This window comes from Chlorocebus sabaeus, chromosome 11 (assembly GCF_047675955.1).
Source record: "Chlorocebus sabaeus isolate Y175 chromosome 11, mChlSab1.0.hap1, whole genome shotgun sequence".
NCBI classification, from domain to species: Eukaryota; Metazoa; Chordata; class Mammalia; order Primates; family Cercopithecidae; genus Chlorocebus; species Chlorocebus sabaeus.
The window spans coordinates 129,836,960-129,864,002 of record NC_132914.1 but is presented as its reverse complement, the minus strand read 5'-3'; the positions used below and the strand labels follow the sequence as shown (position 1 = coordinate 129,864,002).

The 27,043-nt window shown below is 52.1% G+C and overlaps 1 protein-coding gene and 1 pseudogene across 4 annotated transcripts in view; one reads left to right on the top strand and one right to left on the bottom strand.

The window, feature by feature from the left end:
- Positions 1-27,043, top strand: part of POLE (DNA polymerase epsilon, catalytic subunit) — a 65,268-nt gene that overhangs the window by 36,501 nt on the left and 1,724 nt on the right. For 3 of the 4 annotated variants that reach the window (XM_073021274.1, XM_037994821.2, XM_037994817.2), the window contains 18 exons: positions 2,935-3,147; positions 3,308-3,517; positions 3,751-3,894; positions 8,557-8,697; positions 8,982-9,135; positions 9,211-9,317; positions 9,545-9,721; positions 9,810-10,033; positions 10,178-10,398; positions 10,725-10,929; positions 13,295-13,468; positions 14,434-14,559; positions 16,470-16,602; positions 18,306-18,498; positions 19,869-20,000; positions 20,156-20,349; positions 25,990-26,190; positions 26,535-26,660. In XM_073021274.1, coding sequence (XP_072877375.1) covers positions 2,935-3,147; positions 3,308-3,517; positions 3,751-3,894; positions 8,557-8,697; positions 8,982-9,135; positions 9,211-9,317; positions 9,545-9,721; positions 9,810-10,033; positions 10,178-10,398; positions 10,725-10,929; positions 13,295-13,468; positions 14,434-14,559; positions 16,470-16,602; positions 18,306-18,498; positions 19,869-20,000; positions 20,156-20,349; positions 25,990-26,190; positions 26,535-26,660 — 3,075 coding nt within the window. Of the gene's footprint in view, positions 1-2,934; positions 3,148-3,307; positions 3,518-3,750; positions 3,895-8,556; positions 8,698-8,981; positions 9,136-9,210; positions 9,318-9,544; positions 9,722-9,809; positions 10,034-10,177; positions 10,399-10,724; positions 10,930-13,294; positions 13,469-14,433; positions 14,560-16,469; positions 16,603-18,305; positions 18,499-19,868; positions 20,001-20,155; positions 20,350-25,989; positions 26,191-26,534; positions 26,661-27,043 lie in introns of those variants that run through there. The other variant, XR_005239149.2, reaches the window with a different exon arrangement.
- LOC119622569 (large ribosomal subunit protein eL42-like) lies at positions 5,816-6,239 on the bottom strand (annotated as a pseudogene).

The following is a 27,043-nucleotide window of genomic DNA, read 5'->3' as shown; positions in this document are numbered from 1 at the left end:
GGTTCCTCCTTGGCCTTTGTCTGGACATTATCCTTGGTCCCCTGCTCCATGCGGCTCTTCACGGGACAGCTCACAGCATGGCACTGGCTTTTGAGAGAGTGCCAGCCAGGCAGAAGCCACTGTGTTTTATACGTGCTCTCAGGAGTGGCATTCCGTGACTTTTGTTGGAATCTGTTCATCAGGGGCAGTCACCGGGTCCCACCCCTACTCAGGGAAGGAGTCACACAGGGTGTGAACACCAGGAAGTGGGAGTCGGGCCATTTTGGGAGTTGCCTGCACAGGGCCACGAAGATGTTTGGCCTTACCATTGATTAGGTAAATGCAGCATGATGTCTTTAGATAGCAGGTCACACTGCAGGCAAGTAAGTGTGGTGGCATCGAGTATCAAGATTGTAGGAAGTAGAAAATCCCTGGTGCTAGAGGTGGATGTGGTTGTTCTCCAAGACCAGGCAACACATACAGAGATGGTCGCTGAGTCGAAGTTTGTAGTTTTGAAAAAGTAGGCACTTGTCATTCTTCATTTGCAAAGTCCTGGGTAGGCAGGCTGATGTGTTTGTATGATGGAACATTTTACATCAGTTACAATGAACGAATCATATGTACATGTTTCACCTGGTGTCAGTCTCAAAAACACATGGCTGAGTAAAGAAACAAGTTGCAGGACCAGGCGTGTGGCTCACACCTGTAATCCCAGCACTTTGGGAGGCCGAGGTGGGTGGATCACTTGAGGTCAGGAGTTCGAGACCAGCCTGGCCAGCATGGTGAAACCCCATCTTTACTAAAAATACAACAAAAAATTAGCCGGGCTTGGTGGCAGGTGCTTGTAATCCTAGCTTCTTGGGAGGCTGAGGCAAGAGAATCGCTTGAACCCAGGAAGCAATGTTGCAGTGAGACGAGATCGCGCCATTGCACTCCAGCCTGGACAACAGTGAGATTCTGTTTCAAAAAAAAAAAAGGAGGCTGGGCACGGTGGCTCACGCCTGTAATTCCGGCACTTTGGGAGGCCGAGACAGGTGGATCACGAGGTCAGGAGATCGAGACCATCCTGGCTAACACGGTGAAACCCCGTCTCTACTAAAAATACAAAAAAAAAAAAAATTAGCCGGGCGTGGTGGCGGGCACCTGTAGTCCCAACTACTTGGGAGGCTGAGGCAGGAGAATGGTGTGAACCCAGGAGGCGGAGCTAGGAGTGAGCCGAGGTTGCGCCACTGCAGTCCAGCCTGGGCGACAGAGTGAGACTGTCTCAACAAAAAAAAAAAATTAAAAAAAGGAAACAAGTTGCAGTCAGATGTGTCCCACATGTTACTATTTAAGTTAAAACTTACAGCTGTGGCGTGTGTCTGTGGACATGTGGTAAAAATTTAAAGGTGTGTGGGGGCAGACAGAAGAGGGCTGTACCCATTATTTGCAACATTTTCTTTCTTATAAAAAGAGCATACTGGAGCAAACATGGCAAAATGCGAAGATTTACTTATTGGTAGTCTTGAGTGACATTTTATTTTTCAGTTCGATCTTTTCACTTTCTTTTTTTTTTTTTTTTTTTTTTTTTTGAGACGGAGTCTTGCTCTGTTGCCCAGGCTAGAGTGCAGTGATGCAATCTCGGCTCACTGCAACCTCCGCCTCCCGAGTTCCCGCCATTCTCCTGCCTCAGCCTCCCCAGCAGCTGGTACTACAGGTGCCCGCCACCACGCCCGGCTAATTTTTTGTATTTTTAATAGAGATGGGGTTTCACCGTGTTGGCCAGGATGGTCTCGATCTCCTGACCTCGTGATCCGCCCACTTCAACCTCCCAAAGTGCTGGGATTACAGTAGTGAGCCACCGCTCCCTGCCTCACTTTGTTTTTGTTTTTGTTTTTGTTTTCTTTTCTTTTGTTCTTTTTTTTTCTTTCTTTTTTTCTTTTTTTCTTTTTTTTTTGATATGGAGTCTCGCTCTGCCGCCCAGGCTAGAGTGCAGTGGCCGGATCTCAGCTCACTGCAAGCTCCGCCTCCCGGGTTCACGCCATTCTCCTGCCTCAGCCTCCCGAGTAGCTGGGACTACAGGCGCCCGCCACCTCGCCCGGCTAGTTTTTTGTATTTTTTAGTAGAGACGGGGTTTCACCATGTCAGCCAGGATGGTCTCGATCTCCTGACCTCGTGATCCGCCCGTCTCGGCCTCCCAAAGTGCTGGGATTACAGGCTTGAGCCACCGCGCCCGGCCTGTTTTGTTCTGTTAAAGAGGGTCTCACCCTGTCGCCCAGGCTGGAATGCAGTGGCACAACCTTGGCTCACTGCAACCCCCACCTCCTGGGCTCAAGTGATCCTTCCACCTCAGCTTCCCAAGTAGCTGGGACCACAGGTGCACACAACCACACCCAGCTAATTTTTCGGTTTTTTGTAGAGACGGGGTTTCACCATGTTGGCTAGGCTAGTCTCAAACTCCTGGCTCAAGTGATCCGCCCACCTCAGCCTCTCTAAGTGTTGGGATGACAGGCGTGATCCACCATCCCCGGCCTTCACTATTAAAAGTTCATAAACTTGTGTAAACAAACATCCCATTTCAGGTGATACACTTATGTTAGATTTCGAGAAGTGGAATTTGTGGGGATGAGATCCTGAGATTCTTGTTTGCCTGTTTTTATGAGGCAAGGTTTCGCTCTTGCCCAGACTGGAGTTCAGTGGTGTGATCATGGCTCGCCACAGCCTCCAACTCCTGGGTTCAATTGATCCTCCTGCCTCAGCCTACCAAGTAGCTGGGACTACAGGCACACTACCACGCCTGGCTAATTTGTAATATATTTTGTAGAGAGAGGGTCTTGCTGTTACCCAGACTGGTCCCAAACTCCTGGCCCCAAGCGGTTCTTCTGACTTGGCCTCCCAAAGTGCTGGGATTCCAGGCGTGAGCCACCCTGCCCAGCCGGAGATCCTGAGATTTAAGGCTTCACTGGGTTTTTGCAGGTCACGATGGCCGAGGCCTCAGAAGACAGTCCGAGGCCAAGTGCTCCCGACATGGAGGACTTCGGCCTCGTGAAGCCACCTCACCCAGCAGCCCCTGTCGCTGTGAAGAGGAAGCGAGTTCTTTGGGAGAGCCAGGAGGAGTCCCAGGACCTCACGCCAACTGTGCCCTGGCAGGAGATCTTGGGACAGCCTCCCGCCCTAGGAACCACCCAGGTAAGGCACACAGTTGTGACACTATCTCTAAGGGGTCTGCTGCAAAGCCCAGGGAGCCCGAGATGCGTCCTGACTCCTAGGGAGGCTGCTTGTGAGAAAGTCGTGGCGGGCATTCCCATCTCACCACTTGCACATGGGCTGTGCTCGCCATCCATCCCAGGAGGAGTGGCTTGTCTGGCTCCGGTTCCACAAGAAGAAGTGGCAGCTGCAGGCCCGGCAGCGCCTTGCCCGCAGGAAGAGGCAGCGTCTGGAGTCAGCAGAGGGTGTGCTGAGGCCTGGGGCCATCCGGGATGGTCCTGCCACAGGGCTGGGGAGCTTCTTGCGAAGAACTGCCCGCAGCATCCTGGACCTTCCGTGGCAGATTGTGCAGGTGTAGACCTTGATCCAAGGGGAGGGCAGTGGCTCTGCTGATGGCCCAGGGATGGGGTGTCCGTCTGGGCCCTGAGGTCTGGGATGGGAGGATTAGAGTGGGCCTGGAGTTTCCTGCCCATCGTAGGGAGGCCTAAGGCCCTGTGCTGGAAGCTGGAAGCTACCTGGGAGGTGGTCCTGTGTGTGGGTTCCATTGTGTCCTGTGACGTGCTGTATGTCCGTGTGGCCTTTCAGATCAGCGAGACCAGCCAGGCGGGCCTGTTCAGGCTATGGGCGCTTGTTGGCAGTGACTTGCACTGCATCAGGCTGAGCATCCCCCGTGTGTTCTACGTGAACCAGCGAGTTGCTAAAGCGGAGGAGGGCGCTTCGTATCGCAAGGTAGGGAGGCAGCTGGTGCTGGCCTCAGCAGTCATCTGCCTGGGCAGCCTCTGAGGTGGCTTTCCCGTGATCTAGCGTGGCCTTGAGCCTCCATCTCCTCAGTACCTTATGGGGATGTTGTAGGAATTCCTCAAAACAATGTGTGTGAACACTGAGCGCAGAGCCTAGGGCAGAGTGAGTGCTGGGGATGGAGCTGCTGGTGTCCTTGTCACGATGAGCTTGTCTGCCCTCGAGGTCCATGTCGCAGGGACAAACCGAGTGGCGTTTGTTAGAGGTTGTGAACTCTGTCTCCATTGGATGTTTGGTTGTTAACAGCTTTATTGGGATGTAAAGTTACACGCCATCCAACTCACCCATTCAAAGTGCACAATTCATGGACTTTTAGTGGCATGACTATTGCCAGTCAATGTTGACATTTTCTTTTTTTTTTTTCTAATTTTACTTCGATTTCTGGGATCCATGTGCAGAACGTGCAGGTTTGTTACATAAGTAAGCATGTGCCGTGGTTGTTTGCTGCACCCATCACCCCGTCACTTGGGCATTAGGCCCCACATGCATTAGCTGTTTGTCCTGATACTCTCCCTCCCCTTGCCCCCCCATTCAGATATTTTCATCACTCCAAAAAGAAACCTTGCATCCCTTACCTGTCACCATCCTCCCCCAGCCGTCAGTGGCCACTGATCCACTTCCTGTCTCTGGGTTTGCCTGTTTGGGCATTTGATATCAATGGAACCCTACAGTAGGTGGGTCTTTGTGCTGGGCTCCTCCCACCTGCAGAAAGTCTGAGGGTTTTCATGTGGCCATGAGTGCGCCAAGGCTCTTAGGTGGCATCTCGGCCCAAACCCCCCATTGTTATTCTGTCAGCTCAGCACATTTCTTGACTGGATGCTGTGAATCACGTAAGAAGTGACATGTAGCTGGGGCGATGAGGTGTGCACATTTGTACCTACACAAGGAGGTTTTCTGGAGAAGGTGAAACTCGATTCCAGCCAGGTGATTCAGTAGAATGTGCATCTAGAAAGTAGATAGATGCAGAGCCAGGTGTGGTGGTTCACACCCGTAATCTCAGCACTTTGGGAGACCAAAGTGGGTGGATAAAAAAGGAAAGCGGACGCAGAGGCATCGAGACCACAGAGAACAGGTGGGAGATGCGTGGTGCTGTGGCGCTGCGGCTGCCTTCAGATTCGTGGTGCTGTGGCGCTGCGGCTGCCTTCAGATGCGTGGTGCTGTGGCACTGCGACTGCCTTCAGATGTGTGGTGCTGTGGCGCTGTGGCTGCCTTTAGATGCGTGGTGCTGTGGAGCTGTGGCTGTGTAGAAGTGCCCTTACTTTTGGGTTGCCTTTCTTTATGACTGTCAGCTCATCTCTGGAGGGAGGCTCTGGCACTGTGTGAATATCCTGTCCTCGACATTTGACTGGATGGTGTCAGCATCCATGTCTCATGGGGTCTATGGGGCTCCAGGATAATATCTTCTGATTCTGTCCCCCGTGTATATTAGCTGTTTCCTTTATAACGAAGAGCTTTGTGTAGATCAGGTGGAAGTGAACTCTAGTTTATTCCTTAAAAAGCAAGATACGAGGCCGGGCGCGGTGGCTCAAGCCTGTAATCCCAGCACTTTGGGAGGCTGAGACGGGCGGATCACGAGGTCAGGAGATCGAGACCATCCTGGCTAATAACACGGTGAAACCCCGTCTCTACTAAAAAAAAAATACGAAAAACTAGCCGGGCGAGGTGGCGGGCGCCGGTAGTCCCAGCTACTCAGGTGGCTGAGGCAGGAGAATGGTGTGAACCCGGGAGGCGGAGCTTGCAGTGAGCTGAGATCCGGCCACTGCACTCCAGCCTGGGCAACAGAGCGAGACTCCGTCTCAAAAAAAAAAAAAAGGCAAGATATGAGAGGTATGATACACTAAGGGTTTTTTTTCTTTTTTTTTTTTTTGAACATAAACTCAAGATTTTATTGTCTTCATAATAAAAGATGACACTTAGAACTGGATCACTTGGCCCTTTCTCTTCTTATCTCCTCCCAGTTCAAAATGCTTGCATCTTTTAATAGCCAGCATTCTCTTAGATCTGCAGTTGGGCTCAACGCACTCAAGCCTTAGCACAATCTTGTTTGTAGTTTTAGCCTTTTTCCGGAAAATCGGCTTAGTTTGCCCACCATAGCCACTCTGCTTCCTGTCTTAACGCCGCTTTCCCTGGGCATACAGAGAATCCTTGCCCTTCTTGTACTGTGTCACTTTGTGGGGTTGGTGCTTGCCACACTTCTTACAGAAAGTCCGGCGGGTTTTAGGGACGTTAACCTTGCTTGCGAGAGCGATACCGGCACGGGAAGAAAGCAGGGTTTTTTTTTAAGCAAGAGAAATGCTTTTTCCCTTTAAATTATTTTTAATTTTCAAGGTAGGGCATGGCAAATGGGTTTATTCCTTTTACTTTCCCTCTCTTTTTAAAATGTTACTATGGATTTGTGGATTTTTGTTTGACTTTTGTTGTTTTGGTTTTTGAGACGGTCTCACTCCATCACCCAGGCTGGAGTGCAGTGGTATGATCTTGCCTCCCTGCAGCCTTGTACTCTTGGGCCCAAGCGATCATCCTGCCTCTGTGTTTAATGTTTTAAGTTCAGTTGTAGCCAAATCCTGCCCAACACACACGCGTTAGGTATGTTAAGGAGCACGGCAGGCCGTCACCTTATGTCGTTGATAGGTCCTTAGAAACTGCAATTTTAAGTGAAATGACTTTAAGTAAAATTGAAGTATGATGAAACAGATTTTTTTTCTTCCCGGAAACATTGTAATGAAACTGTGTTGGCCAGGCACAGCGGTACATGCCTGTAATCCCAGCAATTTGGCAGGCTGAGGCTGGTGGATTGCTTGAGCTCAGGCATTCGAGACCAGCCTGGGCAACATGGCAAAACCCCTTCTCTACAGAGTTTTTTTAAAAATTTATTTATTTTTATGCATTTGTTTGTTTGTTTGTTTTGAGATGGAGTTTCTCTCTTGTTTCCCAGGCTGGAATGCAATGGCGCGATCTCAGCTCACCACAACCTCCGCCTCCCAGGTTCAGGAAATTCTCTTGCCTCAGCCTCCGGAGTAGCTGGGATTACAGGCATACAGCACCACACTCGGCTAATTTTGTATTTTTTTAGTAGAGACGGGGTTTCTCTGTGTTAATTAGGCTGGTCTCGAACTCCCGACCTCAGGTGATCCGCCAGCCTGTCCTAGGATTACAGGTGTGAGCCACAGCGCCTGGCCCCAGAATTTTTTTTTTTAAAGGAAGAAACTGCGTTGAACAAAATGATGTTATTTGAGGACCTGCTATACGTCACTTCACTTAACATCGCAGTTTCCAAGTATCCATTGATGTTGTTAAGTGAGGACTTACTGTAATTTACATATAGTTAAGTGCAGATTTTAAAATATGCAGTTGATTGGGTTTTTGGACACATGACTATGTCTGTGTCGCCCACATGCCCACGCAGGTGCAGAACATTTCCATCACCCCGGAGGGTGCTTTTGTTCCCCCGTGCAACCTTCTGCTGGCCTGATTTCTGTATTTCTGTAACTCTATGTGACTTTCTAGAGCTTCATATTAATGGAGCCAGACAGTAGACTCTTTGGTGGTCAGTATCTTTTTGAGACTCAACTTATCCCAAATTGGGCTGGCCGGATCCCTTCAAGCTGGCACTTGAGTCCTTTTGACATGCCCTGTTGGTCTTTGAACACTTCCTTGCTTTCTGGCCACTAAGAGAGGCCAGATTCACCTTGAACTTCTAGACATGGACTTAGCTGTTCCTCTAAAGAGCCTGAGCCTTGTTGAGAGGTTATGTTGAGAAACCAAGTCCTCTCCAGGACTCCCCCAGCTCCCCCAACAGGGAGCTAGGGTACCTCTCTCCAACTCTCCTCTCCAGGATTCCCCCAGCCCGCCATGCAGGAAGCTAGGGTGCCCCCTCTCCAGCTCTCCCGCACTTCCGCAGTTCCCCATGCACATACTCTGGCTTCCCCAGGGGCTCTCTTTCCATTCCTCTGACTAGGAAAATGTGATTTATCTCAGTTTTTGCCATCTACACCCTCAGGTTAAACCCATGAGAGAATGGAGGAAGATGAACTGGGAGCCTCCCCAGACCATGTTGACTGCTGCTATATTCTAAGAGCTCTTGTCTATTATCAGAGGCTGCAGGGTGCTTTTCAAAATTGCATCCAGAGGCCAGGCATGGTGGCTCACACCTGCAGTTCAGCGATTCAGGAGGCTGAAGTGGGAGGATTGCTTGAGCCCAGGAGTTTGAGACCAGCCTGGGCCTCATAGTGAAGCCTCCTTTCTACAGAAAAACGGGTGGTGTGTTCCTTGTCCCAGATACTCAGGGGGCTGAGACTGGAGGACCGCTTGAGCCCAGGAGTTGGAGGCTGCAGTGAGCTGTGATCACACTGCTACACTCCACCCTGGGCAATACAGTGAGACCCTGTCCATGAAAAATAAATAAATAACATAAAAATTACGTCCAGAGTTTTTAGTTGTAATCATTAACAAAGGTGGACTGTGGCATGGTGGGTGTACCCCATCGTTAGGGGCACTGGAAGTCCTAGGACTCGGAACAGCCTGTGCATGTATGTGCACCACAGACATTACCACCTACGCCCTGTGACGAGATCATCATTGTATTCTCACCAGGTAAATCGGGTCCTTCCTCGCTCCAATGTGGTCTACAATCTCTATGAGTATTCAGTGCCGGAGGACATGTACCAGGAACACATCAACGAGATCAACGCTGAGCTGTCAGCACCAGACATCGAGGGTGTATATGAGACTCAGGTGACTCCCCAGCCACCCTCGGCTGAACTAGGGGAGGCTCCAGCAGGGTGGAATAGAGGAAAGAAACCCACCCAGGGTGTGGGCTGGGAAACAGCAGTGATTGTGGACTCGTGCCCACAGGTGAAGTGAATGTCAGCAGGGTGTCTGCCAAAGGTGACCTGTGGGCAGTGGGCCGGGCAGCTGCAGGGGCACAGCCACATCCCAGGCAGGAGTCACGTGGGCAGCCAGAGCCCACGCCCCCCCCCCATCCAGCCCTTGCCAGCCTGTCTGCCCACCTCTTCCAGGTTCCATTACTGTTCCGGGCCCTGGTGCACCTGGGCTGTGTGTGTGTGGTCAATAAACAGCTGGTGAGGCACCTTTCGGGCTGGGAAGCAGAGACCTTTGCTCTTGAGCACCTGGAGATGCGCTCTCTGGCCCAGTTCAGCTACCTGGAACCAGGTATGGCCTGCACCAGCCGCCACCATGTGCCTGCCTCCCAGACATCTGGGGTGACGGTCTTGTTTCCTTCTGCAGGGAGTATCCGCCATATCTACCTGTACCACCATGCACAGGGCCACAAAGCGCTCTTCGGGATCTTCATCCCCTCACAGCGCAGGGCGTCCGTCTTTGTGCTGGACACTGTGAGTCCTGGGCCCTCCATGGCAGCACATTGGTTGGAGCAGGGTCTGGGGAAGGAGGACATCTCCCAGGGTGCCCGGGCCCTCCAGGTCTTGTCCTCAAGGGCCTTTGCCCATGAGTGCCTGTCGTGATTGAATTGGCAGTGCCATGGCAGTGGTGGAGTCTGCCCCAGGGCTGCCCCCACTTCCTCCCACACAGGGTGAGGCTGCCACGGTCTGCGTTTGTCTAGGTGCGCAGCAACCAGATGCCCAACCTTGGCGCCCTGTACTCAGCAGAGCACGGCCTCCTCCTGGAGAAGGTGGGCCCTGAGCTCCTGCCGCCCCCCAAACATACCTTCGAAGTTCGGGCAGAAACTGACCTGAAGACCATCTGCAGAGCCATCCAGCGATTCCTGCTCGCCTACAAGGTGAGGGTGGTTGGGATCCTGCTGTGAGTCGCCTCTCCTTTGAGGCTGGGCCCACCTGGGTCTTTTCTTCCATTGTGCCTTGACCCAGGAGGAGCGCCGGGGGCCCACGCTCATCGCCGTTCAGTCCAACTGGGAGCTGAAGAGGCTGGCCAGTGAGATTCCTGTCTTGGAGGAATTCCCGCTGGTGCCTATCTGTGTGGCCGACAAGATCAACTATGGCGTCCTGGACTGGCAGCGCCATGGAGCCCGGCGCATGATCCGGCACTACCTCAACCTGGACACCTGCCTGTCGCAGGCCTTTGAGATGAGCAGGTGAGCACAGCACTGTCACCGTGGGCCAGTGGTCCCCAGGCAGAGCCAGCCTCAGTGGTCTCTGTGACCCGGCAGTGTGCCCTGGCACTGAGCTGTGCCCCGGCGCCAACCTGTGCCTCAGTGCTGACCTGTGCCCCGGTGCAGGTACTTTCACATTCCCATCGGGAACCTGCCAGAGGACATCTCCACGTTCGGCTCCGACCTCTTCTTTGCCCGCCATCTCCATCGCCACAACCACCTGCTCTGGCTGTCCCCTACGGTCCGCCCTGACCTGGGTGGAAAGGAGGCTGATGACAACTGTCTTGTCATGGAGTTTGATGACCAAGCCACTGTTGAGATCAACAGTTCAGGCTGTTACTCCACAGGTAAGTGGGCAGGAGGACGAAGTCCACGAGACCTGACTGGTGTTTCTGCCATTCTGTGACATCTTCTCAAGGCAAGAGTGCCCGAGGATGGGCTCAGAGCTCTACCTCGCAGGTCAGAGCTGAAGCTGCAGGAGACAGTCCTGGGGTCAAGGTCCAGGTGGGGCCTCCTGTGCCCTTGGGAATCTGAATAGCCTGGCAGGTGTGAGGATAGGTGTGGGCAGGTCTGATGCTGGTTCTGGAGGTGGTGGTGGCTGGAGTCAGGCCCAGGGGGCTGGTGGTGCAGGAGCTGGCAGGATGCTGGCTGAGCATGGCGTCTTCCTGTACAGTGTGTGTGGAGCTGGACCTTCAGAACCTAGCCGTCAACACCATCCTCCAGTCTCACCACGTCAACGACATGGAGGGGGCTGACAGCATGGGGATCAGCTTCGACGTGATCCAGCAGGCCTCCCTGGAGGACATGATCACGGGCGGTCAGGCTGCCAGTGCCCCAGCCAGCTACGATGAGACAGCCCTGTGCTCTAACACCTTCAGGTGCCACCCTCTCCGGGAAGGAGTGTTACTAATAGAAGGGTCTTATCCTTTGCCCTTAATTTGGAAAGCTAAGGTCTAAGACAGTGTCCCTTGGGCTTCCCTTAGTCTTAATGGCAGAGCCAGAGACCACTGCGGCGAGTTTCCCATCTTCAACCTGTTGTCTTTACCACCATGTGGGTCCAGCCTGGTCCCTGGCGACTGTTCCATGTGTTGCCTCTGACCTCCCTGTGGCCAGAGGTACTTCACACAAAGAGCCTTTCTAACCGGGGCCACTTTTCAACGTGACCAAAGGTACATCATAGGGATCTCCAGCCGGCTTTACTGAGTATGTTGTGCGAGGCATCGGCACTTAGGTGTCAGGAGCCATCAGTCTGCCACAGAGGTCATGGTTGAGGGTCTAGAGCCGTCACTCTGCCGCAGAGGGTGTGGTTGAGGGTCAGGAGCTGTCGGTCTGCTGTGAAGAGCGTGGTTGACAGCAGCTACTTGCAGTACCCACCAGTGGTGGTTCATATTGGGGAACGCTTGCTGTGTACCAGGAGGTGGGCCAAGCACTTTACATTCTGCCTCTGTCCCCACAGCAGCCCAGGGACAGGGAGCGGTTATTGTCCATTTTTCAGATGAGGAAACTGAGGTCAGAGGGGTTGGCTTTGTGGTCATACCACAAACAAATGGAAGGGTTGGCACTCAGAAACAAGTCTTTCTAATTCTAGAGCCTGTGCTCAGCCGTAGTTTTAATGACCACACAGAAGGGGAGAGGGAGCATGTCAGAGCTGGGAAATGAGGCCGGGAGAGGACTGGTGGAAAGAGGCAGGGAGGCAGTTGGGAGCCCGGAGCAGGGTCTTGGCAGAGAGACGGTAGGCCAGGCCTGAGAGGTAGATGGAGTCCAACGGCAGATCCCCAAACTGCCGCTCTGGGGAGCGTGGGGTTTGCTGAATTGTTGAAGAGTTGGTGATGAAAAGGAGTTTTAGGAATGGGACTTGGACCTCTGTAGGTTCTCCTGTAACATTCTGTTCTTGACCCCATTGACGTTCCCACTTCTTCAGTAGGGTGACATGCAGTTTTGGAACCTTTAGCTGAATTGGGGTTCCAGTACCAGGGCAGCTGGCATCTCTGCCCTACGGGAAGTGAAGGAGGCCGGACGGGACGTGTACAGTACACTGCCCAATGCCTAGCTGTCTGGCCTGTGACCAGGGCCCCCCACCACAGGAAACTTGTTTACACTGGCACACGCTCTTGTGGCTTTTGTGTGACCTGTGTCTAGGTTCCACCTGCCTGACCATTGCTTCGGTGTAGGGGCCCAGCCTTGTGTTCCCCCTAGCGTGGTAGGGAAGACCCAGCCCAGGGTACCCCTGCCTCTTCAGAGGGAAGGCACAAAAGCAGTCGCCACCGCAATAGGAAATAAGTGCAAAGATGTGTTCCTTACATCTCCTGGGCAGGGAGGGTGCTGTGAGTAGGGAAGCCATCCTGCCTCCCAGGGCCATGCAAGGCAGGCACAGGGAGAGTGCCCAGGGCAGCTGGCCGTGTGAGAAAATGGGGTGTAGGCATGTGTTAGTTCACGGGCAAGTGCCTGAATGGTCCATTTAAAGGAAGTGGCAGGAAGGCAGGGCCCAGCCTGCTAGGCGGGAAAGAGTCCTCTAAGTTCTTGTCTCTGACTGACCGGGGCCATGTGGGTGTGGTGGTGTTTTGTTCTGTTTTGTTCTTGTTTTTTGAGTCAGAGTCTTGCTCCGTCACCCAGGCTGGAGTGCAGTGGCGCCATCTTGGGTCACTGCAACCTCCACCTCCTGGGTTTAAGCGATTCTCCTGCCTCAGCCTCCTAAGTAGCTGGGATTACAGGCGTGCACCAGCCCAGCTAATTTTTGTATTTTTAATAGAGACAGGGTTTCACCATGTTGGCCAAGCTGGTCTCGAGCTCTTGACCTGAGATGATCCACCCACCTCGACCTCGCAAAGTGCTGGGATTACAGGCGTGAGCCACTGCATCTGGCCTAGTGTGTTCTGATGTGTAGGCAGTGGCTTTGCTGTGTCCTTCCTGTCAGGGGCCCCAGCCCGTCGCACACTTGCTGCCCCGTGCTGTGCTGCCCTCCCATCCTGCTTCAGAACACACAGAGTTTGGGTTGTGTTGAGGGATGTGGCAAAGCCTGAGCTAGTTTCAGGAATGAACTGGAAAGAAACAGATGAGGCATGAAGGTAAAGGGATGAAATTTGGACAGTGACTTAAGGTGGGGACAGTGAGAAGGGGAGGTGACAGTGACGGATTTGGACCCAGCCATGTAGGGAAAACCTGTGCCCGTTTCAGCTGGAGCGTCCCGCGTGGCGGCAGCATGGGAGGCTGAGGGTACAAGGGTGCCCTGCACTTCTCTTTCAGGATCCTGAAGAGCATGGTCGTGGGCTGGGTGAAGGAGATCACCCAGTACCACAACATCTATGCGGACAACCAGGTGATGCACTTCTACCGCTGGCTTCGGTCACCGTCCTCTCTGCTTCACGACCCCGCCCTGCACCGCACGCTCCACAACATGATGAAGAAGCTCTTCCTGCAGTGAGTGCTCCTCCTCCCTGGGCCATCCTCCGCGTCCTCAGCTGGGCTGCTCCCTTACTCTCCAGAACCAGAGACGTGGCCAGCCAGTGCCGCTGGGATAAGTAGTCTATTTCTGGGTTTGTGGAGCATAACGATCTTCAAAGGATCCCAGAGAAACACGGAATTGCTGCTGCAGCATCACCTGCACATCCTGCAGAGAACGCTAGGTGGCACCCCCACTCCTTCCCCTTTCCTGCACAAGTATTGCTGTGTGCCTTGCTCGTTTTAGTGAAAATATGCCTTGGAGATCTGTGTGAGGACATGCCATATGAAAGAACATTTAGCCTCTTTCCAGCCTTGTGCCGTCATTACAAATAGCAGATCAGTGAGAGGCTTCGTGCATGAGCTCACGCAGATAGATCCTGGGGTAACTTCTGGGGCGTAGCCCTGTTGCAGGCCTCACAGGCGTTATAACTCAGGGGATGAATACTGATTTGATGGACTTCACGAGAGCGGCCCCACAGAGGCCCCTTGTGGACACTTCTTCCCTGGCCGTGCCTCACCAACGTGGCCAGGGATTATTACCCAACTGCTAGGATAAAAGTGCTTCTCAGTGCAATCTTAACTTAGAATTTTTATAATGAATTAAGTCGAATTTTCTCTTCTAGTCCTTTGTCTAGTTTTCTGTGGCTTTGTTGGCTTTTCTCTTATTGAACATTGAATGAGTTGTCTCCATACAAAAAGTTGCCATTTTTCTGTGATAAGAACTTGCTATTTTTTTCCTGTTTTTGCTTATCTTTTGCCTTTGTTTGTGGTGGATTTTGCCATGCAGAAATCTTTGTTCTTCATTGGCTTCTGGGTTCTAGTGTATCGGAGGCTTTTCTGCTTCAGGACCCTCAGCTCTTTTCCCTTATGGATTTTCCGGGTGCCCTCTGGCTCTCCACAGCTGTGGCGTCTCCACCACGGACTCTAAACTTGCTCCACAGGCTCATTGCTGAGTTCAAGCGCCTGGGGTCGTCAGTCGTCTACGCCAACTTCAACCGCATCATCCTCTGTACAAAGAAGCGCCGTGTGGAAGATGCCATCGCTTATGTGGAGTACATCACCAGCAGGTGCGGCTGGCTGGTCCTGGTGACGCAGCACTGTGGCTTTGAGAGGGGTGCTAAAATGACCCCCTGAGGTGCCAGCTGTCCTCCTGGGTGGACTGGGAGGTCCTTAGAAGCACAGGAGTCAACATGGTAAACCCAGAGCAGCATGAAAAGGGGGTTACTGCCACCCGCGTGCTGTAGCAGATCAGAGGCCATGCAGGTGTGCAGCTTGAGTTGAGTGTTTTTTGTTTGTTTTTTCCCCCATGGGAGACACAGATTCAAGGTGCCCTGAATATGTGCACCCCATACGTGTTGACGGGCAAACCTTTCATAGACGTCCGTGTTGGCGAGTGGGAGTGGTGTGGTTCCCACGTGCTCAGGTGTGCACAGCAGCTGTCAGAGCCTGGTGTTGTGGTTTTGACTTCCTGCCTTCCGGGCCATGTTCCTGAGGTTCCCTCGTGGGCCTTGCTGTGCTTCTGAAACACTCAGCACTATTTAAATCTAAATAGAAGACAAAGCAACAGAAAATCTCCACTAGCTCCTTTTGTTCAATTGATAGTAGGAAGCTCCCTCCCAGGTGCACTCACCCTGGGGATGAATGCAGCCATTTCTGAGTGCAGAGAGGAGTTGCTCGTGGAGGCATAGAGTGTCTGCATGGGTCTGGTCTTTGCATGGTTACAGGGGCAGCATCTGGGGGTGCTGCAGAAAAGCCTGACACTGAATTCATAATAGGTCACTGAGAAGTAGGAAGGTAGAGCTTATAAGACTTTCATTCCTAATCAAACCATATGCAATGAATTAATCTCAAACCCAAAACCACCGTTGTCCTCCTGCAGACCCACTGTGGCCCCTTATGTCTATCCAAGATGAGCCTTGCTGGTCAGTGGTCACGCTGTGTGCCTGGGAGAGCTGGCTGGGGCTAGAATTGTATTTCAGAACATGGCTGAGATGATGGGAAGGACGTGCCTCTCCCCACACTGGCCATGGGCAGCTCTAGGGGTGCCCTGTACCTGAGGAGGCTGGGGTTGCTCATGTCAGGAAACAGGCTGCCATTCTCCCTTAGTGCGGAGAGCAGAGTTAGGGAGAACATAAAATTCTCCTGCAGGAGGTGCAGTGTGGGCTACTCAACTGCGTTTTAAAACTGATTTAGGATGTTCCTCCTTCCTTCCTCTCTTTCTTTGTTTATTCTTCCCTTTTTTTTGGTTTTTGTTTTGTTTTTTTTTAAGAGATGGGATCTTGCTCTGTCACCCAGGCTGGAGTGCAGTGGTGCAATAGTGGCTCACTGCAGCCTCAGCCTCTGGGCTCAAGCTATCTGCCTACCTCAGCCCACTGAGTAGATGGGACTAGAGGTGCATGCCAGCATGCCCAGCCAATTTTTGCATTTTTTTGTAGAGACAGGGTTTTGCCACGTTGCCTGGATGGTCTTGAACTCCTGAGCTCAGGCGATCCTCTGCCTCAGCCTCCCAAAGTGCTAGGATTACAGGCATGAGCCACTGTGCCTGGCCGGTTCTTTTTTTTTTTTCTTAAATGGATCTAACTTGCAGAGGAGTGGGTCAGCCCTAGTGAGGCTTAACTGAGGAGTGACAAGGATGACGATAGCTTAGAAGAGCTTGGCGTGGGAAGCACTGTGGTTGGTTACCTGAAGCTGCAGGTCACCTGAGGCCGGGAGCAGAGGCAGAACGCCTTATGGGCTGTCCCCAGCACGAGGAGGCACCCAGCTCTCTGTGGTGCCAGCTCCCAGGGGCCTGGTGGACCTCCTTAGTTTTACATTTACCGCGTTTCCCTAGGAAGCCTGAGGAACGATGTGATCTGAATGAACTTTCAGATTCAATGTTAAGTAAGTGGAAGGTACAGATAGATACAAGAGGAAAAAAAGGAAAGTTGAGAACAAGGTCGATTTCATTTAAACAGTGTCTTCAATGCTTCCTCTACAGCATCCATGCTAAGGAGATCTTCCATTCTTTGACAATTTCTTTTTCTCGATGTTGGGAATTTCTTCTCTGGATGGATCCATCTAACTATGGCGGAATCAAAGGAAAAGTTTCATCTCGTGTTCACTATGGATTGGTAAGAGAGCTGCAGGGTGGCACGAGCCAGCTTTAGGGGCCGCGTTTCCTTCCTGCAGCAAGTGCTGAGTGCTCAGGGCCCCGGCAGGCCTGGCTATGTGGCAGCAGACACTGCCACCGCATCCTGCCCTCGTGAACATGGGGAGGAGCAGACACGGCCGCCCTCGTGAACATGGGGAGGAGCAGACACGGCCGCCCTCGTGAACATGGGGAGGAGCAGACACTGCCACCGCATCCTGCCCTCGTGAACATGGGGAGGAGCAGACACGGCCGCCCTCGTGAACATGGGGAGGAGCAGACACGGCCGCCGCATCCTGCCCTCGTGAACATGGGGAGGGACCATGTACAGACAAGCACATCAGTGTAGAGTGTGGCATCGGCCCTGGTGAGGGCAGGGCTTGCCATGGGCCACAGGGAGGTGGAGGCCTGTGAGGTGGTGACAAGGAATCCCAGAGCTGATGAAGCGCGCTGGAGTCGTGCGTGCGTAAGGCGCCTCCAGTGAGTGGACACCAGGGAGGCAAAGCACAGGTCACTGGAGCAGTGATGGCAGATGCAGGCAGAGAGCTGGCAGGGCCAGGCAACTTGAGCATGGCAGGGCAGGGCCTCAGCTTTCATGGGGATGGGAGGTTCTGTGTGGGCGATGTTGGAGCTTTCTTGGCCCCATGCGGATAACCCACCATCGGAGGGCACAGGCAGGTAAAGTCAGTTAGTGCCCGTGCCAGGGAGATGCTGGGCAGCGAGGTTGGTGAGAATGGCCTGGGTGGGCTTTGAAGTGGAGCCAAGGGACCAGTGGATCGGATGTGGGCAAATGCCCAGGTGTGGGCCAGGCTATGGGTGAGTGGAGGTGGCTGTCAGGAGCAGTGTGGGGAAGGGGTCATGTCTGGTTGGGACTCATGGCGTTTGCAAGGTTGAGACGTGGGTGGTTAGCTGGTGCAGGAGTGGCCAGAGAGTGGCTGGGTGTGTTGAGAGGAGGCCTGTGTCCTCCACGGGGATCCTTACAGAGGACTGAGAGGAAGCTGTGGGTATAGGGGCCAGGGGCTCAGATGTCAGAGGGAAAGCCCTTCTCTAAGGAGGCAGACACTTCCGAGAGCTGGCAGGATGAAGCCAAGGCTGCCCAGGATACCTGGATGGGAGCAATTCCGGTTGGAGTTGGGGGACAAATCCTGATTAAAGGGATTCAGAAGAAAATAGGAGGGTAGAAACGCAGGTGGTATAGACAGCTCTCAGGAGGGGATCAGCGTATGGTCAGGGCAGGTGGCAGTGGGTGTCAGTGTCTACACAGACGTGGACGGGACGGTGCCGTGGCATGAACGCAGGCTGCGCGGGAGGCTGGTCTGTGATGGGATCGTGCCATCCCAGGAGATTCATGGACTCAGAGGAGTGAACAGTCACTGGGAATCTCTGACTGGTTCTTTCGTCCTTGAGGGGTGAAAGTTCAATAATTAAAGTGAACCCTGAAAGAGCAGAGTGAAGCTCGTAGTCCCAGGTCACGAGCACTTCTGTGCGCCAGGCACTTCCCACAAAGCGCTCTGTACTGGGAGCCACCCTGTGGGATTCACACAGGCTCCCGGAGACAGTGACTATGGGGAAGGCCTCTAGTCAAATGGGGCAGATGGACACAGGTTGGAGGAGCCTTCACTGTGGCATCCTACCCCTCTACGCGGCCACGATGGTACAAACACAGCCACCTTGTCTCTGTTACAGCAAGACTCACAGAAAGTGCAGGGAGCAGAGGATGAGCAGGAAAATGAGGACAATGAGGAGGAAAGAAATGGGGAGGAGGAGGAAGATGCGGAGGAATCCAGCGTGGAAGATTCACTGGAAAACAACTGGAACATTTTGCAGTTTTTGCCACAGGCAGCCTCCTGCCAGAGCTACTTCCTCATGATTGTTTCAGGTGAGCCCAGAGCCCAGGGCTGCGCAGCCTCCACCAGAGGGACTCAGGGTTAGTAGATGTGGCTCCTGTGCCATGGTATGGCAAGAAGGGAGACAGTGGAAAAATCGGATCGGGCAGAGCGTGCCCAGCAGTTGGGACTTTGTGAGCCAAGGAGCCTCCTCCCCCGGCTCCAGGCATGTTCCACTGGAGGACCCAGAGAGGGGTGACTGTCTTCCCTCCAGCCCTCGCTCTCTCAGGAAACTCCATGGGGAGCGGCTGCCCCTGGCCGTGTGATTGAGGGGTTTCCTAGCTCTGCTCCTGCCGTCTGATTCAGTAACTCAGTCACATACATTCTCAGGGAACACTGGTGTGGGTGCATGTGCAGTAGCTGAAGATAAACCCCTGGATCAGGTCAGCTGCCCCCTGGCTGGTCTGTGAGGCCTAACTTTCTGGTGAGGACGTTCTTGTGCCTTGGTTTGGGTCTGTAGGCTTAGAGTTTGCAAATCAAGCTGTGCAGGTTAGTGTGCAGACGAAGCTTATCGAGGAGGCACTGTTCGTACTTCAGAGCCCAAAGTTAAAGAACCCGCTCAGTTAAAACAGCAAGTTGTGCTGTGCACACACAGGCGGATGCAGTCACAGAGGCCTTCATTGATGATCATTTTATATTTTATATTTTTGTCTACTTGTCCTTGAGTCTTTAACTTTCTCAGTTCTCTCTTGCAACTTTCTAAGTCTCTTGAAAAGTTCTGGGTCGGCCGCTCGCAGTGGCTCACGCCTGTAATCCCAACACTGGGAGGCTGAGGCGGGTGGATCACGTGAGGTCAAGAGTTTGAGACCAGCCTGGCTAATATGGTGAAACCCCATCTCTACTAAAAATACAAAAAGTACCCGGGTGTGGTGGCGCACACCTGTAATCCTAGCTATTTAGGAAGCTGAGGCAGTAGAATCGCTTGAACCCAGGAGGCGAAGGTTGCAGTGAGCCGAGATTGTGCCATCGCACTCCAGTCTGGGCAACAAGAGTGAAACTCTGTCTCAAAAAAAAAAAAAAAAAGGTAAGTGCCGGATGCCAGGCCCGGAGGAGTTTTTAGAGAAGCCTGCTGACACCAGGGGCCGTGTTTTTCACATGCTACCCAGTGAGAGGGTTAGTGTGCATGGCCTCATTTATACAGTTTTCTCTCTGATAATGAACTCGAGTGTCAGCTAGTGTTCCTTCTCATTTCCACTTCTCATCTAATTGACTTTTAGCTCATCTAAAGGCCGCAAATAAAATTATTAACAGTGACATTTTAGCCTTATCTGTGAGGCAATCTGACCAGCCACGGGTCCCCTCAGATTCTAGGGTGTTCGCAACAGCCCGACTCAGGGCCGGTGGTGTATGTGCCTCTCCACAGCGTACATTGTGGCCGTGTACCACTGCATGAAGGACGGGCTGAGGCGCAGCGCTCCAGGGAGCACCCCCGTGAGGAGGAGGGGGGCCAGCCAGCTCTCCCAGGAGGCCGAGGAGGCGGCTGGAGCCCTTCCCGGTGAGCAGTCTTTTGTCTCTCGAGGCCATTGCCTTGTGCCAGTTACCTAACCCCTCTGTGTGCCATGGGTGGTCCCCGGTGCCAGTCCCCCAGGTGGGAGGTCCCTGGTGCCAGACGGGTCCCAGATCCCTCCCTCAGCATTGTCATACTTCCAGGAATGATCACCTTCTCTCAGGATTATGTCGCAAATGAACTCACTCAGAGCTTCTTCACCATCACTCAGAAGATCCAGAAGAAAGTCACAGGCTCTCGGAACTCCACTGAGCTCTCAGAGATGTTTCCTGTCCTCCCTGGTTCCCACTTGCTGCTCAATAACCCTGCTCTGGAGTTCATCAAATACGTGTGCAAGGTGAGGGTGCCAGTGTGCTTGTGAGGAGAGGACACCAACATACATGCGTAAGGCAAGAATGTTAACGTGTGCAAGGTGAGGCTGTAACGTGCACCGTGAACGTGCTAGAGTATGTGTGCAAGATAAGGACACCGACATACCTGTGCATGGGAGGGATGTTAATGAATGCAGGATGAGGCCTCCACGTGTGCAAGGGGGAGGTACTTACCCGGGTAGGGTCAGGGTGCCAGTGTGTGCAAGGTGAGGAGCAGGTGTAAGTTACTTGTTCATTCCACCAACATTTATCATGTCCCTGTCACATGCAGCCACAGTTGAGGCTTCTGTGCTCAGGTGTGAGCAAGACAGGAAAGGCCCTGCCTCATGGGGCCTGCCTGCTGCCAGCTGACCCGAGAAGGGAGAGGGCCATTCAGAGGCGCAGGTGCTGTGGGGACGGAGCCTGTAAGGGACGCTGGGACCAGGTGCAGGAAGAGGGAGGATGCAAAGGCCCTGGGGGATGAGCTTGGTGTGTTGGTGAAGGCACAGCCGAACACCCAGTACCACCAGCTGGGAGGGTGGGTCACTGGAGAGCAGTAGGCTGGATCAGGACCCAGAGCTGATGAGATGAGAGCTTGCTCGGATGCTGAGGCCTTTCTGGGAAAGGCAGGCTGAGTCCGAGAGGGATAATATTACCAGATAACGACCACGGGTGTCAGCCCTTAAAGAGCAGAGCGCTTCACTGCCCATTTTCTCACTCAGCCTTCCCAGCAAACTGCATCTCACACACGGCTAAGGTTACGCTGGAGATCACGTGACGGCCTCAAGGTCTAGTTGTGGTGAAGAAGTGTTTTTAGCTCACCATTTTAATTCCTTTGTTGACGTTTACATGCTTTAAATTCATTTTTATTGAGGTATAATTTACATACAGTAAAATGTACTCTGTGGCGTGCAGTTGTGTGATTTTTCCTAGATGAATGGAATTGCGCCACCATCAGCAGGATACAGGATAGTCACCACCCGACAACATTTCCCACGCTGCCCTCCTCACCTGACACCCCTTTAGCCACTAGTGTGTCCTCCATCCCTGTGTTTGTTTTCTCTTCCAGAGCGTCACATAAGTAGAGACATACTGTGCAGCATTTTGGATCTGGCTTCTTAGCAAAACACACTTGCAGTTGGTTCATCCACGCTCTCGTGTGTATCAGAACCCCTTCCTTTCTGTTGCAAGTCGTGTCCGTTGTGTGGAGAACCACAGCTTGCTTTTCATTCACTGGTGGAAGGACATTTGCGTTGCTTCCACTTTGGGATGATGAATAACAAAGCTGCTGTAAACATTCTGTAGGTGGAGGTTTTTGTGTGAATGTAAATTTCAGTTCTCTGAGGTTAAAAACCCAGGAGGGGCATTGCTGGGTCATTTTTTAAGTGTTTGTTTAACTTGATAAGAAACTGCCAAACTCTTTTCTGACTGTCTCAGGGTCTCATCAGCAGTGTGTGGCAAGAGTTGCAGTCCACATCCTCACCAAGAGTTGGTATTATTGCATTTTTAAATTGCAGTGATTCCAGTAGGTGTGTAGTGGTATCACATTGTGTTTCTGATTTGCATTTCCCTGGCATCTAATAATGTGGGGCTTTTTTTTTTAGATGCAGATTCACTCTCATTGCCCAGGCTGGGGTGCAATGGCACGATCTCAGCTCACTGCAACCTCCGCCTCCAGGTTAGCTAGGACTATAGGCGCCTGCCACTACAGCCCACCAATTTTTTGTATATTTAGTAGAGATGGGGTTTCACCACGTTGGCCAAGCTGGTCTCGAACTCCTGACCTCAAGTGATCCACCTGCTTCGGCCTCCCAAAGTACTGGGATTACAGGCGTAAGCCACCACGCCCGGCTGTGGGGCATTTTTTAATGGGCTTCCTTGCTGTCCCTGTGTCTGTCCTCTTTGGTGAAGTTTAAGGTTTTACATTTGTCTGATCCATTTGAGTTAATTTTTATACAGTGTGCATGCAATAGATCCAAGTCCATTTTTCTGCATGGGATATCTGATTGCAGGCGTATCCTGTCTTCTTGTGCTTCAAAGCAGTTACATGTATTTTACAAATGGAAGGTTTGTGGGAATCTTGTGTTGAGCAAGTCTCATCTTTCCAACAGCATGTGCCCACTGTGTCTGTGTCAGACTTTTCCACTATTATTATATCAGCCATGATAGCCTTTGATGCTTCTATGGCAATTGTTTTGGGGCGCCGTGAACCGTGTGCATAGAAGACAGTGAACTTAATGTTGTCTGTGTCCTGACTGCTCCACCCACTGGCCATTCCGCCATCTCTCCCTTTCTCCTTGGACCTCCCCAATCCCAGTGACACAACACTATTGAAATTAGGTAAGTTAATAACCCCACAATGGCCTCTAAGTGTTCAAGTGAAAGGAAGAGTCCCACGTCTCTCACTTTACATAAAAAGCTAGAAATGGCTAAACTTAGTGAGGAAGGCGTGTCAGAAGTCGAGATAGGCTGAAAGCTAGGCCACTCACACCAGTTAGCCAACTCAACTGCAGAGGAAAGCTTCTTGAAGGAAATTACAAGTGCTCCTCCAGTGAACACATGAATGATAAAGAAGTGAAACAGCCTGTTGCTGATATGGAGAAAGTTTAGTCTGGATAGATCAAACCAGATACAACATCCCCTCAAGCCAGAGCCTAATCCAGAGCAAGGCTCTCACTCTGTTCAGTTCCATGAAGGCTGAGAGGTAAGGAGGCTGTAGAAGGAAAGCTTGAAGCTGACAGAGGGTTCATGGGGTTGAGGGAAAGAAGCCGTCCCGGTAACATAAAAGGGCAAATGAGGCAGTAGGTGCGTGTGGGTGGAGAGACTGCAGCAAGTTCTCCAGGAGATCCGTCTGGGATCATTGGCGAAGGTGGCTACACTAAAACAGCCTTCTATTGGAAGAAGATGCCATCTAGGACTTTTATAACTAGAGAGGAGGCCTCAGAGCCTGGCTTCAGAGGACAGGCTGATTCTTGTTAGTAGCAGATGCAGCTGGTGACTTTTAAGTCAAAGCCAGTCCTCATTCAGTCTTTTAAGGCCACTACCTGCAGCTCAGAAGAAGATTCCTTCCAAAACAGTACTGCTTATTGACAGTTGACCTGGTCACCCAAGAGCTCTCATGGAGACTTACAAGGAGATTAATGTTGCTTTCATGCCTGCGGACACCGCATCCCTTCTGCAGCCCATGGATCAAGGAGCAATTTCGACTTTCAAGGTTTATTACTAAAAAATACATTTTATGAGGCTATAGCTAGTGATTCCCCTGATGGAACTGGGCAAAGTAAATGGAAAACCTGGAAAGGATTCGCCATTCCGGATGCCATTAAGAACATTGGTGATTCATGGGAGAAGGGGTCAAAATATCAACAGGAGTGTGGAAGAAGTTGATTCTGACCCTCATGGTTGACTTTGAAGGATTCAAGACTTTTGTGGGAGACATGACGGCAGATGTTGAAACAGCAAGGGAACTAGAAGTGGAGCCTGAAGATGTGACTGAATTTCTGCAATCTCAGGACAAAATTTAACAGATAAAGAGTTGCTTTTCATGGATGAGCAATAAAGTAGTTTGTTTGTTTGTTTGTTTTGTTTTGAGATGGAGACTCCTTGCTCTGTTGCCCAGGCTGGAATGCAGTGGCGTGATCTTGGCTCACTGCAACCTCCGCCTCCTGGGTTCAAGCTATTTTCCTACGTCAGCCTCCCAAGTAGCTGGGATTACAGGCGCCCGCCACCACGCTCAGCTAATTTTTTGTATTTTTAATAGAGACAGGGTTTCACCATGTTGGTTAGGCTGGTCTCAAACTCCTGACCTCAGGTGATCCGCCCGCCTTGGCCTCCCAAACTGCTGGGATTACAGGCGTGAGCCACTGTGCCTGGCCCAAAAAAATAGTTTCTTGGGATGAAAGTGAACACTGTGGAAATGACAATAAAGGATTGAGAATATTCCGTAAACTTAGTTGCAAAGCAGCATCAGGGTTTGAGAGGACTGACTCCAATTTTGAAAGAAGTTCTACTGTGGGTGAGATGCTATCAAACAGCACCACATCCTGCAGAGAAATCTTTCATGGAAGGAAGAGTCAGTTGATGCAGCAAACTTCATTGTTGTCCTAAGAAATTGCCACAGCCACCCCAGCTCAGCAGTGTCACCCTGATCAGTCAGCAGCCGTTAGCCATTTACATTGAGGCAAGACCTTCCACCAGCAAAACACTTGCAACTCGCCAAAGGCCCCGATGATTGTTAGCATTTCTGAGCAATAAAACATTTTAAAATTAAGGTACATACATTGTTTTTTAGACGTAATGGTGTTATGCACTTAATAGGCCACAGTATAAGGTAAACCTAAGTTTTGTCTGGGCAGAGTGGCTCACACCTGTAATCCCAGCACTTTGGGAGGTCAGGGCGAGTGGACATTTGAGCCCAGCAGTTCAAGAGCCGCCTGAGCAACATGGCGAAACTCATCTTTACAACGATTACAAAAATTACCTGGGCATGGTGGCACATGCCTGTCGTCCCAGCTACTGGGAAGGCTGAGGTGGGAGGATCAATTGAGCCCCAAGAGGTCAGTGCTGCAGTGAGCCATGATTGCGCCACTGCAGTCCATTCTGGGCGACAGAGCAAAATCCTGTCCCAAAACAAAAACATACCACCTAGGTTATTTTTTTTTTGAGATGGAGTCTCACTCTGTCACTCAGACTAGAGTGCAGTGGTGCGATCTCAGCTCACTGCAACCTCCACCTCCTGGGTTCAAGTGAATCCCTGCCTCAGCCTCCCAGGTAGCTGGGATTACAGGTGCGCCCGCCACCACGCCCAGCTAATTTTTGTATTTTTAGTAGAAGTGGGGTTTCACTGTGTTGGCCAGGATGGTCTTGAACTCCTGCCCTCAGGTGATCCACCTGCCTTGGCCTCCCAAAGTGCTGGGATTACAGGCGTGAGCCACCACAAATCACATAACTTTTATATGTACTGAGAAAACAAGCATGAGCCAAAAATCACGTAACTTTTATATGCACTAAAAAAACAAAATATTTGTGTGATTTGCTTTATTGTGATATTTGTCTGTTGAAGTGGTACGAAACCAAACTTGCAGTATCTCCAAGATATGCTTGTATTCCAGAACCATTTGTTGAAAAGACTATTCTTTTTCTATTGAATCATCTTTGTACCTTTTTCCATAACTTAATGAACTTACCTGTGTGGATCTATTTCTGGATTATGTATTCTTTTTTTCTATCTCAGGTTCAATTTGCTAATATTTCGTTGAGCATTTTTGTGTCTATGCCCAGTTATTGGTCTGTAGTTCCTTTGTATGGTCTTTGGTTATAGTATCAGGGTGATGCTGGCCTCATAGAGTAGGTTGGGTGCTCTCCCTCTTCAGTGTTTTGAAAGATACCATGTAGAATCAGCAGCATTTCTTCCTTAAATGTTTAGTAAATTCCCCGGGGAAGCCTGTCCTCACTGATGGAAAACTGCCAGTGTAGAGAAGTCGGCTCTCTGAGGCTTCTACAGGGACTAAGGCAGGGAGGAAAGGAAACCAGGAAACTGTAGCATAAGGTCCAGAGGGTTCTGGCCCAGACAGAGCAGCAGGGAGGCCCCGGGAGCTCCTTCCCGATGTGGGCTGTGGTCTCTGCAGGTGCTGTCCCTGGACACCAACATCACAAACCAGGTGAATAAGCTGAACCGAGACCTGCTTCGCCTGGTAGATGTCGGCGAGTTCTCCAAGGAGGCCCAGTTCCGAGACCCCTGCCGGTCCTACGTGCTTCCTGAGGTCATCTGCCGCAGCTGTAACTTCTGCCGCGACCTGGACCTGTGTAAAGACTCTTCCTTCTCAGAGGTGCGGCTGAGCCCCAGTGGGGTTTTCACTGTAGAGCAGAACATCTGAGGGCACTGCAGTGTCTTGGGGGCTTCTGCAGCCCCAGCTCTGTAGGTCACACCTGCTGCCGCTCTGACTCACGGATTGGCAACAGGCCCCTTCCCAGACCTCCCCATACCACATTCGGAATGTTGTCCTAGGAAGGGCTCAAGCGCAGGTGGGAGGCCGGAGCGCGCGCAGCTGCACTCAGGAGACTCGCTCCTCAGCAGGCGCTTCTCACAGCCCCTTCCTCTCCTGAGATCCTGCGCAGGGCACTGTGGTCTGGAGGCTGGGCCAGTGACCTCTTGCACTCTTGCTCTGCCTAGGATGGGGCAGTCCTGCCTCAGTGGCTCTGCTCCAATTGTCAGGCGCCCTACGACTCCTCTGTCATCGAGATGACGCTGGTGGAAGTACTGCAGAAGAAGCTGATGGCCTTCACTCTGCAGGACCTGGTGAGCAGTGCCTGCTGCCCACCCGTGTGCCCTGGAGTCCGCAGAGGGGTTTCTGTGCACTCCCGGGAGCCGGGGTGTGTGCAGGTCCTGAGGCACGCCCTGGTGTCCTCCAAAGGGCCTGCCCTGCAGGCTGGCCTTGTGGGTGCTTTGTTCTAGCGGAAGGAGGCAGACGCTCCCAAGTGTGAAGAGAAGGAAAGGAGGAAGAAGGAGTTGCGCAGCTCGGCCACAGGAAGGCCTTGCTGAGGGGCATCTGAGCAGAGGCTGGGGAACGCACCAAGCTGCCGTGTGGTGGCACACGGCATCCAGGCCTGCAGGATGGAGGGCGTGAGCAGGGCCTGGAGGGGGCCTCAGGACTGGGCGTCTGGGATGGGACACCCACAGCG